Source organism: Limanda limanda, chromosome 13 (assembly GCF_963576545.1).
Source record: "Limanda limanda chromosome 13, fLimLim1.1, whole genome shotgun sequence".
NCBI lineage: Eukaryota > Metazoa > Chordata > Actinopteri > Pleuronectiformes > Pleuronectidae > Limanda > Limanda limanda.
Window position 1 is genome coordinate 15638771 of NC_083648.1, and position 16118 is coordinate 15654888.

General features: G+C 44.4%; 2 protein-coding genes across 2 annotated transcripts; both read right to left on the reverse strand.

Annotated features, from left to right (window-relative positions):
• Positions 1-80: 80 nt before the first annotated feature.
• On the reverse strand, positions 81-7730 carry sema4e (semaphorin 4e). Its single transcript, XM_061083894.1, has 15 exons — positions 7199-7730; positions 5163-5472; positions 4881-5026; positions 4424-4486; positions 4241-4339; positions 4056-4155; positions 3596-3706; positions 3344-3495; positions 3002-3180; positions 2725-2881; positions 2232-2454; positions 1963-2078; positions 1685-1842; positions 1548-1600; positions 81-1202 (listed from the first exon to the last, which is right to left on the reverse strand). The coding sequence occupies exons 2-15, from the start codon at positions 5266-5268 to the stop codon at positions 592-594; spliced, it is 2274 nt and encodes a 757-aa protein (XP_060939877.1). The 5' UTR covers positions 5269-5472; positions 7199-7730; the 3' UTR covers positions 81-591.
• Positions 7731-9387: 1657 nt separating this feature from the next.
• Positions 9388-15979, reverse strand: stap2a (signal transducing adaptor family member 2a). The gene is made up of 11 exons (XM_061084841.1): positions 15872-15979; positions 14810-14881; positions 14598-14717; positions 14154-14210; positions 13905-14056; positions 12875-13006; positions 12699-12768; positions 12110-12212; positions 11920-12015; positions 10759-10890; positions 9388-10672 (listed from the first exon to the last, which is right to left on the reverse strand). The coding sequence occupies exons 1-11, from the start codon at positions 15977-15979 to the stop codon at positions 10617-10619; spliced, it is 1098 nt and encodes a 365-aa protein (XP_060940824.1). The 3' UTR covers positions 9388-10616.
• Positions 15980-16118: the final 139 nt, after the last annotated feature.

The window sequence follows — 16118 nt, forward strand, 5'->3', positions numbered from 1 at the left end:
TTTCATGTCAAGTCCTGTCTCGTAGAAAACTAGTAAAAACCCTGTTGCTAACATTTGGATTCACTGCAACAACACATGCATCAGGTAGAAAAAGGTTTTAATACAACAAAACACATCTTTGCATTTAGTGGTTAGGAATAAATTGGCTCAAGTTTAGTCATTGTACATTCCCTGTGAAAAACCACACCAATCTTTACAAGAAAATTCAACCCATAACAGAATTTACAACAATTAGTAAAAAACTAAAACCAAAATTATTAACATGTATATTCTACTGTTGAAATTCAGACAACTCATTTGTACAAAAATGAACTTTTGGTGTCACAACAGTTCATAGATTCTCAAAATAAGGTTTTGTTAACCTGGAAATTACCTTTTACTCCAACCTAATGGAATTCTTATGAAAACCAACGTCTCAGCTCAGATATTACAGACGAACCGATGAATCTATTTGTGCTTTGAAACCAAAGTTTTCTGCCTTACCCACTCGTTTTTTAAAACTTAAAATTCCCCTCGAGTAAATTGAATAATTTGCTTGTCATTTTCCGATTTCGGACTCATCATCAATGTACTGCAGCGATGGTAGGTTATTCATTCTCCTCCTGCAGCCCTGAACTCCACCTCCTCTCCGGTGTGGTTGTTATTGCTTCTGCCGTTGTCTCTGCCGGACACCATGGGCTTGTCCTCTGCCGTCGCAGACCTCTGTGCCTCTTGGTAGCCCTCTGGGTTCATCCCCCCTTCCTCGTGGGATTGTTGGCCATTTTTCTTCCCACACTTACAGGGAAGTGGTATGTGCCCATTGTAAAAGTTCCAGGCCAAAAGAACAGAGAGGGAAATGACCAGGATGGCTACTACGGCCTGCAGTCCAGCCACAGAGGGGCCGTCCTTCTGGGCTTGTGGAGACACTATATCAACGCCCTTGCCTGAGCCTGCCGTGCCTATTGTGAGCTGGTACTCTGCCACAGTGGTTGTGTACTCGTTGGTTTTCGAGCGCTCCACAGACAGGCAGCGGTAGCGACCACCATCTCTGGCTGAGGCGTTGAAGATAAACAGTCCGTCATGTAGTAGCTGAAAACGGTCCGAGGGGGTCAGAGGTTGTTTGTCCCGCTCCCACCTGGTTCCGGCCAAGTTGGAAGACGAAGGGCAAGGGAGCTTCGTGTTGCTGCCAGGCCAGATGGACTTATTCACTGGTTTAAAGGGGTCTGAAAACCAAACAGACACAAATGACCTCAATTATGATGAGTTAATCTTCCTTGTGTCTAATGCTGGTCTCTCTTGGACTATTGGCTACACTGCCCCCCCCCTGCCCTGTGATTTCCAAAGGCACTGCTCTGTTTCATCTGCTCAATTCATGTCTGTAAGCTTTCAGAAGATGTGCACAAATACAGATGAAAGGAACGCAGAGTACATACTGAGGCTCTAATTTATGTTTAGCATTAATAAGCCTTAAGAAGGAAAAAATGCAAACCCTGACACATTCAGTTTTATTCAGGTTCCTAATAAACATGCTGATCACACTGCGTCGGTTTGACTGTGCTCTGACTCACCAGCATCTGGGCAAAGAGAGGCGTCCCCTTTTTTCACACTCTGGATCAGCTTTCTAAAGCAGAAGATGCAAAAATAACGGAAATTTAGTTTGGCTGAAGCAGATCACAACACTGCTTGTGTGAGGAGCTGCCTATACCTTTGTGAACTGGAGAGGGCAACGCATTTCCGAACAACATTGTCCCAGCCACAGTAAGGGTCTCTCGCTAGAACGCAGTCCATGCAGGATGAGGACCTCTCACAGCTGGCCAGTGGGATCTGTGCTGCTCCGTAGTCTGAACCTGCATAGAGCTGAGCCTGGGAACACACATTCAAAACAATCACACTGTTTTATGTGCAGAAATATACAATGAACATGAATAGTTATATCAAAGTAATAAGTGATATATGTTTCACTGTGTTTGAGTTTCAAATTACCGTGACATTCGAAAATTTCAGAATCTTGATTGGCTCCGGGGGCTCGAAAAGTTGTATTTCCTCTATGATGAACATCTCGCCATCGTAGTTCACCGCTTTCAATATGGTGCCCTCGTCTTTTCATGTAAAAACAGAAAAACATATTATACACTAACGCAAATGGCCTCACGTGTAACACTCATCTTGTCCACTTGTTAAAAGCAGCGAATTGAAATACACACATGAAGTGGCAGTTTGCAGCATTTATAAAAGCCTGACCACACACACACCTGTGCCAACAAACATCACGTGGTACTTCTCGCCATCTGGGGCCTGCATTTCATTGACGATGATGCGTGTGAATGTAGCTCCCCTTCGCACCAGCAGTGGCTTGTCTCCTATTGGCTGGATAGACTGGTCCATGAGGGGCCTATCTTTGATAAATTGAAGGGTCCGATCAGGGAGGTCCAGGGTCTGATTTATACCCGCTTTACGAGCCTCGTTGTTTATGCACTGGCGAGAGAGAGGAGGGCAAGGCAAGAGAAAAGGGAGAACAACGGAGTCAGAGTACAAAAGGAATCAGCTTTCTGCAGGGCCACTCGTTAAAAAACAAAAAGGGAGTTGCTTTTGGAGATTTTGTTTTGTTTCTCACACACACACACACACACACACGCACACACGCACGCACGCACTCACACACAAACACACACACACACGCACACACACCCACACACGCACACACACGCACTCACACACACACACACACACAACGGGCACACTCACAGCTCCAGGCCGAGGGACGGGGACATCTCCGCTATACATCACCCACTTAACAAAAGAGGTTTCTACGGGGACTGGAGTCTTGTACTTCCCCTGCGCAAACACTTTGCTGATCTCAGACACCTTGTACGCACACACTGCAGACAGGTCTGATGTGCCCCTGAAACACAAACACAGAAAATGTGAGCCGAGCGGTGTGCCCAAGACCGTTAAAAGAAAAAAAAGCAAGCCTCCTTCCTCTTGGACAAACACACTAACACGTCTGTTAAATCAAACTCACCACTGTGGAGTGAAGATGGCATAGAACATACAGTCCTTCCAGTGCATCTGGGGGTCACACCAGAGGTAAGTATCCTGTATTATGTGCGGCAGCTGGGACCCCAGCACCGGACAATCCATCCTGGCCTTCAGGAAGGACGTCCACTTCTTCTGCAAAGTCCTCTGACCTCCAAGATCCCCCTGTGGGCACAGACACACCGTTAATTCCATACAAACGGAAACCTCCAATCAAACAACGGAACAGGGCAAAACCAGCGTAACTGAGGAAGCACTGTTTATACACTATTGTGTTGGTAAATGGAGCTGTTTAAAATAAGCACACGCATGGTGCGCTCTGAATCACCTTGCAGACGCGGGCCACACGGGAAACCATCAGCTTGTTGTAGCAGTCGCACTCCACAGCTGTCTCACTGAAGAACAAGTAGACCTTGTCGTCATCTCCCTCCTCATTTTTGTCACTCTCTGGCATCTGAGCCATAGAAACAAAATGGGGCTCTGGTGTATAAAAGAGAAAAGACATTAACTTTGATTCAGCTATCAAGCAAGGCTCAACAAGTTCAGTGCAAACATTAATTCTAAAAAAATAACATCTTACCGTTAAGCCAGGAAGTCTTGAACTCGGTGCGTATGGAGACAGGAGAGCTGCGCATCAGGATTGGTTCAGAGCCCAGGAAGTTAATTGAAGTGGCTGAGTAGAGGTTGTTATCTATTGAAACAAGACAGAAAACAAACACAAAAATACAAATTAAAATGTCCCCACTACCAATAAAGCCCAGTCTGCTGTCATTGGCCAGCTAGCCGTCTCTGTTGTGATTGGTCAACAGCCTCCAGCGCATCTGGCTTTGCTAGCGTCCCTGCCACACTAGCTACTACATGCATTATGCATAGGTAGGGCATTGTGATGTCACATGACCCCAAAAGAAATGACCAAACTCCTGAATAGGAAGTGTCTGGAGCAGTGTTTTCTTTGGGTTTACTGTGGACTTTAGGCTTTTTATAATATGTCTCCTTTAAACAATCCTAATTTCTTAATATGTTGTTGACCAGCTACTCACCAACCATGATGGAGGTGTATCTCTGAGAAGGATCAAATGGACACTTCCCTTTGCCATCCTCTTCTTTCTTCTCGAGAGTCAGCTTCCCATCTGCATAGGACTGCATTGACACACAGAATTTCATTTGATGGAAAACTTATACGGCCGTTTAGTTTGTACAAGATGACATGGTAAGCGGCCCTTACCATGTAATCACACTCTGGATCGAAGGCATTGGTTCCACACACATACATCCTGTTATCCTCCATCTTATGTAATATCCTTATATAGTTCATGCAGTCCTTCTGTAAATACATATCAAAAAAGCAATAAGTACATCTGCTCAATGCACAAGTCAGTTCTAGTGAGAAAAACCAGAAGGGACCCACCTCAGGATCTTTGCCTTTGTTTGTGCACTCGTCTTTTTGTTCTTTTGTCACTTCCCATTTCACCTAGGAGTGACAACAGTTTTTGTTACACACTCCACCACAATGTGTTTCCTATCATAGAGGTTGATAAACGCAACGCCAGCAGTATTTGAAATCGCTGAGGTAAGTTTCACCATAAGCTAGTGGTTTTACTGTGTTAGGTTAAAACATTACCTCCAAACTCCACAATTGCATTTCAAAGTGTGTTTGGACAAGATTAAAACCCGAGAGCAACGGAAGCCTGAGAGGTTAATTTCAGGTCTCAGAGTCGGGACCAACACGGAAGTTTGTTCTTATAATAAAAATAAGCCGTCGTCCAAGAAATCTCTGATAAGAATTTCCAAAAGCTAACAATCAACGGGCCTTGCTCCAAGATGGAACTGGCCGTAACCGCATAGTTAACAAAAGGTGTTCTTACTGAGGCATGTTTTTTGGAGATGTTGTTGAGGTCAAGAGCGTACACTGCCTCCCTGGCACCCAGCAGCAGCAGATCCAGGTCTTCTCTCAACAACATGGTGGAGTAGTTGAAAACACCTTTCTCGTGAAACAGGTGAGCCTTGACCCCTGAAACATAAACACAGAACATGAACGATTCATCATTGAGCAACCACCCTGTTTCCCAATGAGTCTATAACTGTGTTTGCCAATATGGGATGACACACTGTAAGCTAAGGCTATACAAACAGGCAGTAACACTCACTATCATGGGGCACAGTTTTGCGAGGAACACAGTCCAGTGGTGAGTCTTCCAGCCCCAAGGCCACGGGCAGCAGCCAAAAGACGCAGAGGGAGAGCAGCGGATGCATGGCTCCTTTGTTCAAGCTGAGAGGAATTTACGCTTTATTGTTTCCCCAACAGTCACTCTCACAGAGGTAAAGACAGCAAGTGGCATCTATGACGTGGTGAAGTCTGTGCAGGCTGAGGAGCCCTGGCCCCTTCACTGGCTCCGCTCAGCGGGCTGTCCATGGTGAGATAGATGGCCCACACCAAAGAGACAAAGCAGAGGAAGGCTGAAAGAGACAAGGTTGGATGGGTATCACAATCAATTCACCAAACGGGAGACCTGGAAAGATGAAAAATACAAAATCTTAGGCTGTGTAAAGACAGACACAAAACAAACGGTGGAAATGAGATGTGAGGAGAATCCTTAAAGATGTGTTGAAAACAAAGTGAAAGACACAAAGAGAGAAGAAGTAGAGGAATGGCCGGAGGGAGCAGAGTGAGCTAAAGTCAGCACAGCAGTAATTCTGTCAGTGCCATAGTGATGTTAATGCAGGGCCATGAAAGGCATTCAGCAGGGTGCAGGCATGTCAACCTCAGCTCTCCTGCAGCAGCAAACACAAGCACACAATGAGATGCACAGACGCTGCCAAAAGTGTGGTGCAGACGAGCGCCGGTGACCGAGTTTGTTGCAGGAGCGGTTTTACATGAAGTGACAGGAAACACTATGGTTTGAGTCATCATTGCACCTCAGATGACAACTCCAACTCTTCCCTCTGCCTGCTTAGAGCTGTAGCTATGACAGCTGTTGTCACAAGTGATCTTGTCCTGCAGACGGTGTAACTAGGACCTGCGGAGTAGGTGTGAACCAATGAGGGTGCTTCTTTCCAAACGGAGATGAGCTGCATGTCACCGATGAGCTGCAGCATGTCAGAGAATGCAGCTCTGATAAGATGTTTCACATATTTGTCCCTGGGGGCCAAAGCCAGCTTCACTCAACACACACACGCACACTGGTTTGTGCAGCTCTCCTTACTAGGACTTTGCACTGACTTACATCGATTGTTGTCAGCCGAGCCAAAACCTTATCCTTAACCATGACCAATTCATGCCCAACCCTAACCTCATGTTCCATCTTATCCCTAACCTTAATCAGGAGCTCAGAAATGATGTTTCACCTCATTGGGACTGGGCTGCAGGTCCTCATGAGGTTTACTGGACCTGAGAAGGTCTGTGTTTATGCTGGAAAAGGACAAATGAGTACACACACACTAGTCTCTCTACAGGGAGGACACTCATTAGCATAATGCATTATCTAGCCCCTTACCCTAACGATCATAACTAAATGCCTAACCTAAACCTAATTCTAACCCTACTACCAAGTCTCAACCCTCAAACAGCCCTTTGAATTTGTGAGGACTGATCAAAATGTCCTCACAATGATGGTATTGAACAGAAATTGTCCCTAAGCTATAGAAAGAGATGTGCACACATACACACACACAACCACACATACACACAGATGTGTCTCCATGACTTCAGAGGACATTGCGTTGATTTACATTGATTGCATGTTGATATACTCTGACCTCACTACTTGCCTAAACCTTAGTTAAACCTAACCCAAAATCATGTCGTCACTATAAACTGGTTTTATTCTCATACACGGACTTGCTTTGTTGCCATAGTGTGACTGTGTAACTACATTCAGGTCCCCACAACATGAGGAATACCTGGGCCTGAAACACACACCCACACCCACACCCACACCCCCCACCCACACACACACACACACCCTCACTGCACTTTTGCGCCATATGTCCCCCGGCAATGAAAAGCTCGATTTGAAGCATTAAGCGTCCAGCTGCTGATCAGAGGTTTTGTCAGAACCACGTTCTGAAAACAGTTTAGCAGTGAGATGATAGTTTGTTTCACTTTTAATTCAAACACAAGTTGTTATTTTTACTGCATGTAGTAAAATAACATGCAGCTCAGCAGGTACAACACGACACTTACCTGCGCATGGACACGCCCGAGACTGTGTGTGCCTCCATTCAGGAAAGTAGTCCCAGCACCTGAGAGTGTTCTGAAGGATCTCGGTGACGTTAGGCTGCAGGTCGATGTGTGAAGACGAGTTCAGGATGAAGATGAACAAAAAAAAGAAAGAAATGAACCCGCCACAAGAACCGCTGACGAGAAAGAAGCGCGCAAGTAAGTTAAAGGTTAAACGTCCGGAAACAGGAAAGAAGTGTCTCTGTGTCTGTCTCTCTGTCTTTGTGTGTCTGTCTCTGTCTCTATGTCTTTGTGTGTCTGTCTCTGTGTGTCCCCTCTAAGACCCCGCGGAGCTCCGTCCCTGGACAGACCCCCGGCTCTCAGCCCGCGGTGAGAAGCGTCTCGATGGCAGCTCTGCTCCTTGTGTGTTTGTTGTTCCCTCCTTCGGGCTGACGCGGCGGAAAGACGCGGATCTCCGGTCAGATTAGAAACTCGTCCGGTCCACCTGAGTGTGAGAGAGCAGAGGACACAGCTGACTCCAGACGGGCGAGGTGCATGATGAAAGCTGCCGTTTTCACACAGAGCCAACATGTCCGGACAGGAGAGATGGAGTAACCCAGTGTGTTCTGTCTTGCACAAGAGGAGCCATTACTTCCATTCTTCTCATATTCTCAACACATCCAGTGTTATAATGTTGCACCTGCACCCACATGATCTATACATAACACAAATCAACCGCAGATAATGGAGTCATAATCACGTTCATATGAATTTGGTTAATGCAACTTCCAAATCGTGCAAAAAGTCCAAACTTGCAGCTACTTGTTGTTTTGCCCACAGGGCAGACCTATTCTGCAATGCAGCCAAATGCAATAAAAACAAAACAAATCCAAATTCCGTCCCCCTGTTTCAAAACATCAGCCAAACCCAGTGTTGTGAATTCCCAAAAAGCCTTTATTACAAATACACAGAATTGGATTTAAGCGTATTACACCCTATTAATATATATATACCTGTCAGGCCACATATTAAGCTGGCGACCTGTGCAGAGCGTAACACGCCTCTACCCCAGTGTCCGCTGGGATTGGCTCCAGCTTCCATTAAAGCAGTAGAGATAATGGATGGATGGATGGATATCTTACTTATCTCAGGCTTTTATGGGTGAACTTCAAGGTCCTCAAGCCAGTAGCGCTACAAAGGACTTGGGGGGCTCCAGACAAAGGAACTCGGGGGTGTGGGGGGCCTCTCTCTCCCAGAGACTCATAATGCACAAGACATTCCAGTCTTCAACCAAACCTTAAAAATGTTCTTCTTCAGGATTATGGTGCAGTTATTGTCTCCCATACACAACATTATAGAATTTAAAGAGGTCCTCACAAAATGATTGTTGCCGTGGATCAGCCATTCTCAGGGCTCCCTTTCTGATGAATGCTTTGCCTATGCCTCTCTTAGAATACCCCTGCCTCCATCTTACGTCGTCCATATATTCACTGTTCTTTGTTTGTTCTTCTTTGGTACATGTTAATTCCATTTGGAAATTTTAGTCCAAGTGGTTTGAAAAAAATAGCAAGGTTTTTTTTGCAAACTAACAAATGAAAGATGAACATGTATTTCTACAGATGTATAGGTTTCGGCTAGGTAGTAGTAGTAGAAAATACAGCATACACTTCCTGATGAAAATAGCCTCAGTGTAAATCTGTCACACAAACCCATCTGCACTTTCTCCCACAATCCAGAAATGAGGGCAACCACTCAACTAATCATAAATCAGTCTTTGCTGTTAATCAGGACGTTTCACTCATTTTTATAGCATCAAAATTACTTACTTTTAAACCAAACTTACCATTAAAATTTACACTGGAAAAAATGACAGAAATACCTAAAATGAAAAAACGTTATTTGACATATGCCTTTGGTTTAGTTTAGCGTAAAGTAGGCAGGGTTTATGATCTACTGCAACCAGCCAACAAGGGGCGATTGAGACACTTTGGCTTCACTTTTGAGAAGCTGGCTGTCAGGTCGTCCATCTTTATATTCAGTATAATATGTATATATTAGTTTGTGAGATCACAGATGGAATATGTAAATATACTTCCCTACTGAAGTGTAGAAAAAGTAAACTTTTACTAAAATAATTTTTTTTCTTCTATTTATTTGTGGTCAAATATCTTGATATGAACCAGCCACTCATGGCAGCAATTCATTCCAATAAGTTCTGATTCCCTTAGTTTCATGATGTCCCTGGAGGGCCATACTTTCAACTCCAGATGAGGAACGACTGAGATCCATGCAAAAACAATTTAATGCCCTCAATATCTGAAACTATTCTTCAATAGTGATCAAGTGGACACATCACATATTGTACAAACATACACGTACGAGAAACCGATCATTGTAAGAAGACTCAAGTCAGTTGATCACAGTTTTCCACGAGTGCTCAGACACATATCAAATCTGCTCGGACTGGCCAATTGACGGAAATGTCAAATAATGTTTCCCATGTAGAAAAGAACGACCCTCAGATCTGTAATACATTATCATTTTGTTACTGAAGGCAAATAGGTAGGGTATAATACTGTGATAGCCAAAACCCTTCGTGGGTTCAATCTGCAAAATAAAACGTTTGGTCTTTGCAAAGTTTCTGGTTCTTGTGTTCTTAATACTTAAATAGTGTTCTGTCTCTTTAGTTTACAGCCCTTCCACTAGAGGGCACCCTCACACACAGCAGATAGATTTTCTTGAAGGGGAACAGCAGGTCTGAGCACTGGCGAGTCGTAGCACCATACAGTAGCACATATACACAGTAGCAGAGAATAAGGAAACACTTTAAAATCAGCACCGACATTACAGTCAAAGTTGGGTTTGAAATGAACCAGAGTGGTGTCGCTGTATCGATCGACAACATATTAATGATCATCAATGCTTATTAACCACATATAACACTCAGAGCAGCAGGCAGAGACTGTGCAGGCTTCACTTTCAGGCCAGCTCCACTGTATTCACATGATCACTAGATGTTAGATGAGGGGGAAGGTGGAGGGCCGCTGGGCTGAAACCTGAGCGCGCCTGGTTTATTTTACTTTCAGAGCAGATAAAGTGTCTCAGGTGCGGCAGTGACATCAGCAGGTCAGCACAAACAGACACGGGCTCAGACAGGAAAACAATCGGCTCTGTTGGTGGTCCGAGTGTGTCGGGGGGTTTCTCCTGGAGGTTTTAGCTGCCTGTCACATTGATTCAGAGAAGGGAAAGTAATCATTTGTTGGGACGGCGGTTTGTAAACAGTTTGATGCATGTGGACGAAGCACGAAAAGAAAGTGGCGGTGTTTGTAGTCCCTTGTCTTCCGCCTAGAAGGCACAGGATGAGTACATAGCTGCGGTGAGAAGGGGTTTGGCACTGGAGATTGAGTTCGCTGTGACAGGAAGTAGTTCCTCCCGAGTGAAATCAGTCCTGACTGGCTCGTCTCATCTCCAGCTTCATTTTGAGTTCCTCGTTGAGCGCTGCGGAGAGACAGAGGATTAACACTTTGAGCTGAAAGGCCTGAGGATCGTCTGCTGCAGGTGACGTCTGCACTTTGTCTACTCACTCTGTGCAAGAGGTGAAGGAGAGAGGATGAGTCGTCTCATCGGGTTGGTGGGCGAGGCCGGTACAGATGTGGTCAGGATCCGGCGGTCTGGGGCGGGGGACCTGGACAGGGGACTGCTGCTGCACCACCGATCTGCACCAGAAGGAAAGCATGCACTGATCACCAAGTGTTTTCCACCTGAAGGTCCAGACGAAGGTCCAAACCAAGGTCCATGTCTTTGTTACGTCGTTCACATTTTATCTGATTTGATTTGGTTTCCTACATAGTCTGTGTATGAAGATGGATGACACGTCTCAACTGCCTCCCACTTTCCAGAAATTAAGCTAGAATACCCCAGATACAAATGCTGCCATCTTGCACATTTGGAGCCAGAGGCTGCACAGTTGCAATCAGGCGATGGAGCTGCAGGGGGGAGGTCTAGTCGATACACGTGCTGGTCCAATCAGGAGTCAGTCTCAGATGTCACCCCATTTTTATAGCATCAAATAACAATTTGAAACCAAATTTCAAGTGGGTTAAAAATGACCACCTTTAAAAAAAAATGTACTTTGACTTTATAGTTTGGTCCATGTCCGATGCACTAACATGGAGAAGGTGAGGTTAATAACCTATACTGCAACCAGCCACCAGATGGCGATTGAGACACTTTGGCTTCACTTTTGTTAAGTTGTCATGTCGTCCATCTTTACAGTCTGTAGTCTCACATTGCAATTTGGACTTTTGTGTGACATACTAACACCTTCATCATCTACGTGGGCTGCATTTTAATGTCTTATATTAGGGTTTTTATAACTCCCTCAGAACAAATTGAAACAATTTTTTTTTACCTCCTCCCTCCCCCATGTGGCAACACAGCTCATTTCTGCTTCTCGGCTGTTCCTTTTTTTATTGTCCTCAACTTCCCGTAATTGTTTTGAAAGTCTGAATTATCCCAAAAAGCATTTTCACACTGAGAAGGAAACTAACCATGGTTCTGTTTGATACAGACGGAGACTTCCTCTTGGAGTAACTATAGGTCATTTGGTTAGAACAATGGTCCAAATCTCCTTTCATTTTTGATTTTAAGTAAACTGAAAATTCATGACCAAAGGTTGGTGTGAAAGCACCTTAAGGCTGTCTGTCTGTGACTATTTGTCTGTGTTACATGTTGAGGAGACAAACCTTGTTTTGGCGGGAGGGCCGGAGCCTTTGGAAGGGGGCTGGTGGGGGCAGTGTGGAGGATCCTTTCTCCATTTTCATCATTGGCAGAAACATATGCTGGTGACATAAAAGAAGTGATAATAATGTTGGACAAATAGATTTATGGGGAGAGAAAGATCAAAAAAAGAATTTGAAGTAAAGTGTGCCTCACTGATATTCTCCTCATATGGCTCCTCCAGCAGGAACGGTTGAAGAGTTCCTGCCGTCTTCTCTACCAGGGCGTCAATGACCTCGTGAAGTGTAGCACAGGGAATCTGAAAAGAGGAAAACAGTTGGATTATATGACGAAAATCTGATGGATTATTAATGATGTTAAAAACCCATCTTAAACCCAAGTCAGTGTTTAAGATCGTCTATGTGCTCAACTGTTACCACGTCCTCACTCACCTGAAAACTCAAATCAAAAAGTCATAAAGAGAAATATAAATACAGTAAGTTAGTTCTGACAAATTGTGACTCAGACAGAGAGAGATGAGATATTAACAGAATCTAATCTTTTACTTTCCACTTAATAAATGTGATGTAGTGTATTTCCTATCATTTTGAATATTTAACCCTATGGTAGAGATGCACCAAACGCATACCTAATTATGTAACCATGAAATGATGTTTTATGATAAGACATTAAGAACAGTGAACATATATAATCAATCATAAGAACTTTGAATTTAAGGAATCCACAATCTTATATCTTTTCAAATATGAATTGTGTATGTATTATACATTTATTACACACTTACGGGATTTTCTACATCGATGACATAACCGCCTTGGTCCCTCTGAGTCACACGGTAATGTCTGAACACCGACCTGGAGAAAAAGACAAATAGAGAGCTCAGACATTTTTGCTGTGAAGATGGCGTGTGTCTGTGTCAATTTGCAGCTGTGGTGTCCAGATGTTCAGCAGGTGTTTTACCCGTTGAGGTCTTGTCGAGTGGTGACAGCCAGCGAGCATCCGTCTCTGCCTGGACGGAGCAGCATGTTGCCACTGTCTGGGTGTCGCTCCAGGAGGACTTCAGCCTCTGTCCGCGACACTGGCCGAAAGCACCTGCACAGAGACACACGGAGGAGGATGACACTCGTGTTCACACACATTCCAAAACAGTTACTCTCAACTAGGGTTGCAAAGGGGCGGAAAGTTTCCATGGGAAGTTAAGCTCTGGAATTTTGGGAATTTTGAAAAAAATAAATAAATAAGCAAATTAAACGCTGAGCAATAAAAACTTCATTCAAAACTCTATTTTAAAGATGTATGGAATGCAGCACACACTGAACGTTGAATTTCAACCCTCCACTGTGCATTCTTCCATCACATGCACAGATAATTCCCAGCATCCTGCACTCTACAGCAGGGCTATTGAGGCCTGCTGTAGTGTGCAGGAATAGTCAGGTAAGTTTCGATGATATTACTGGGGAAAATATATTAGCATGCTTATTGAGGATTGTTCATCTGTTCATCTAGCCTATTTCCATTCATTTATCCATCAATTGTAATATATTCTTACAGACGATTCCAATTGTTTGGCTAACTATTTATATCTCTAGCATTGCATTAGTGTTTTTTTACAAACTTTTTTCTCATCTTATTCTACAGAACAATGCCACATGCACTATCTCATGTGTGGAGACATTTCACCCCATCCAAAGGAAAGGCTGTGTACATTAGCAAATACTGTGCAAAGACCTATGTTAAGATTGACACGACGATGCAGAAGCATATAGTCAAGTGCCCAAAGTTTCCTCAGGGCTCAAATCAGCCTATGACAAAACAAAATGTTTATATTTGTGTCTGTATATGACAAGGTAAATACAGTTAGTATAAATTAGACATTTCCAGTTAATTCCCGTTAATTCCTGTTAATTCCCGTATATTCCCATGGAAAGTTTCCAAGTTTGAATATTCCCGGAATTTTGCAACCCTACTCTCAACACAGAGCAGGACTCACGCTGGGATCTCTCCTACTAAAGGCACGGAGAGCGGGGAGGGAGGAGCACGTGTAGGCGTTCGAATCCTCCGCCTGGACCTCTCTTTGTCCACCACCTCCTTCAGCATCTGCAGCTGGCCCGGCAGCAACGTCAGACAGGACGGCACATTGAGCTGGGATTGGGTGGAAGGCAGATTTTTTTTTAATTACGCAGCTCAAGAGGCAGACACTGGTAAGAGGAATGCTGGTGAGCAAAAGATGAATATTTACATCAATCACAGAGTAGAGGAAACCTTTCCACAGCTCCCTTGATTCTAGGTTAGGTGCCTGGAAAAGACAAGAGCACTTAACACCTTGTAAAAACAGTTCATTTTGTTTTATAATAATGTCATAAAATGTCCCCATAACATAAATTATGACATAATAAACTGACGACATGTTAGGTTAGGTATTATGGAAAAGTCATTTATGGTCATTGTTAGAGTAAGTCTCCAGGAAATCAATGCTATATAATGTAATTACCACTGAAGTGTGTGTGTGTGTGTGTGTGTGTGTGTACTTGTATTTATATCTTTGTGAGGAGCATTATAAGAATAGACCATATATAATGCAGACATTTTGCACTTTTTCAGTGAGCTGTTTAAGTGTGAAGACTTGGTTTAAGGGTAAGGATAAGTCATTTAGTTGTTAAGGTTAAGGTAAGGTGCTAGTTACTGTAAGTTTGGTTTCCCCATCCTTCATGCGTAGGATGAGTCTGGCCGCCTCCAGGTTTCTGTCCCGGCTGCAGTCGTCCTTCAGGGACACAAATCCACTGAGATCCATCTTCTCTACGAACTGTAACACCCCCATACACACACACATAAACGCGTGTTAGCATCAACACACCATGATGCACACTTGCATGTATACAAGGTATACACACTTACATGAGTGTCCTTGGGGTTATTGAAGAAATACAGTGAATTCCCGCAGAGACATGTCCACAGTCGCCTGGATGCCTGTCACACATGGAAATAAGCAGATAGAGAGAGAGCTGGGACACGGCTGGGCTGTTTCCCACATCCGTAATTTAATGGATCCTTCCCTTCTTTATCACTCTCACATTTCCTGTCCCAAGAGATGGATAGAGAGGGGAGCCTCAGCTGTGGTCAATCTGTGAACATGGATCACTGGGATATCCTGCACCTGAGCCAGGCTCATATTACATGTCTCTATACATTAAAATGAGCATAATGAGAGGGAGGAAGTCCATGTGTCCCATTCTTTGTTTGTTACCTTATATGTATCTGTATGTATGTAAAACATGCAAAAGAACGTTTGTGAGGTATTTTATTTCAATAGCTTCCATGTCATGTGACCCACTGACTCCAAACCAATGCTGAATTATACTAATGGTATTATTAATCTAAACAAGTAAGACACCGCTCTTTCTTTCGCTTTAAGTGTGTCTGATATTGGATGTGAACATTCATATTTCATAAAAATGAATGACTTGACTGGGTGTAACTTTGTATTAGACATATTGGAGATGCACAGTCCAGGCTGTCAGGTCAATAACGTGAAAAGAAGAGTATTCCTCTGAGTCAGCAGTGAATCGTGGGAGATAAACTGCTTGGCAGACGTGTGTGTGAGAGAGAGATACACTGAGTGGGCTTGTTATAAGACCACAGCTTCAGATCGTTCACGTGATGTGATTGAAATGACAAGCAGCGTTTTGACAGCCATCGGGTTTTCCTCCATTCTCACGTCGTGATTGCTTCACAGTCTCCTCAGAAAACAGAGTGATAATGAATCTGTGATCCGCTATGTGAAAGATCCCGAGTGTCGCCTCGCCCAATCCAACACAATAAGGAAGTTGACAGCTCTGTGGGAATGGGGTGGGGGGGGGGGGGGGGGATCAGCCGGTGCATTCATACACACACAGATCCTGTCTATCAGTAGCATGCGGGGGAACAACATGGCTCCAGGTCCGCACCGGCAGCGCCTACCTTCTCTTTCGGTCCTCGCTTGTCCAGGTATCCCTCGTAGTAGCAGGGCGGGAGCGGCGCCCGGGCTGCCCCCGGCCCGGGCCGCTGTCTGACGGGTGCAGCCGCCATGAGTGTCGCTGGCTGGGCACCGAGGACAAAGGGGATCCGAGAGATTCTGGAGGAGTGACACGCCTTCCTCGATGAGATAGTGCTGTGGCACTAATCCAACAGCTGGCTGCCGGAGCCTGCTGTGTCTGGGGGGTCATGC

What these genes read in the sequence shown, in the direction of transcription:
- sema4e (XM_061083894.1), bottom strand. Translation starts at nt 5,268, where the DNA reads ATGCATCCGCTGCTCTCCCTCTGCGTCTTTTGGCTGCTGCCCGTGGCC. An exon ending in TCTCCAAAAAACATGCCTCA is followed by an intron (nt 4,487 to 4,880) that starts GTAAGAACACCT and finishes TGTCACTCCTAG; the next exon opens with GTGAAATGGGAAGTGACAAA. An exon ending in ATACACCTCCATCATGGTTG is followed by an intron (nt 3,707 to 4,055) that starts GTGAGTAGCTGG and finishes TTGTTTCAATAG; the next exon opens with ATAACAACCTCTACTCAGCC.
- stap2a (XM_061084841.1), bottom strand. Translation starts at nt 15,979, where the DNA reads ATGGCGGCTGCACCCGTCAGACAGCGGCCCGGGCCGGGGGCAGCCCGG. An exon ending in ATAACCCCAAGGACACTCAT is followed by an intron (nt 14,718 to 14,809) that starts GTAAGTGTGTAT and finishes GGGGTGTTACAG; the next exon opens with TTCGTAGAGAAGATGGATCT. An exon ending in TCCTCTACTCTGTGATTGAT is followed by an intron (nt 14,057 to 14,153) that starts GTAAATATTCAT and finishes ACCCAATCCCAG; the next exon opens with CTCAATGTGCCGTCCTGTCT.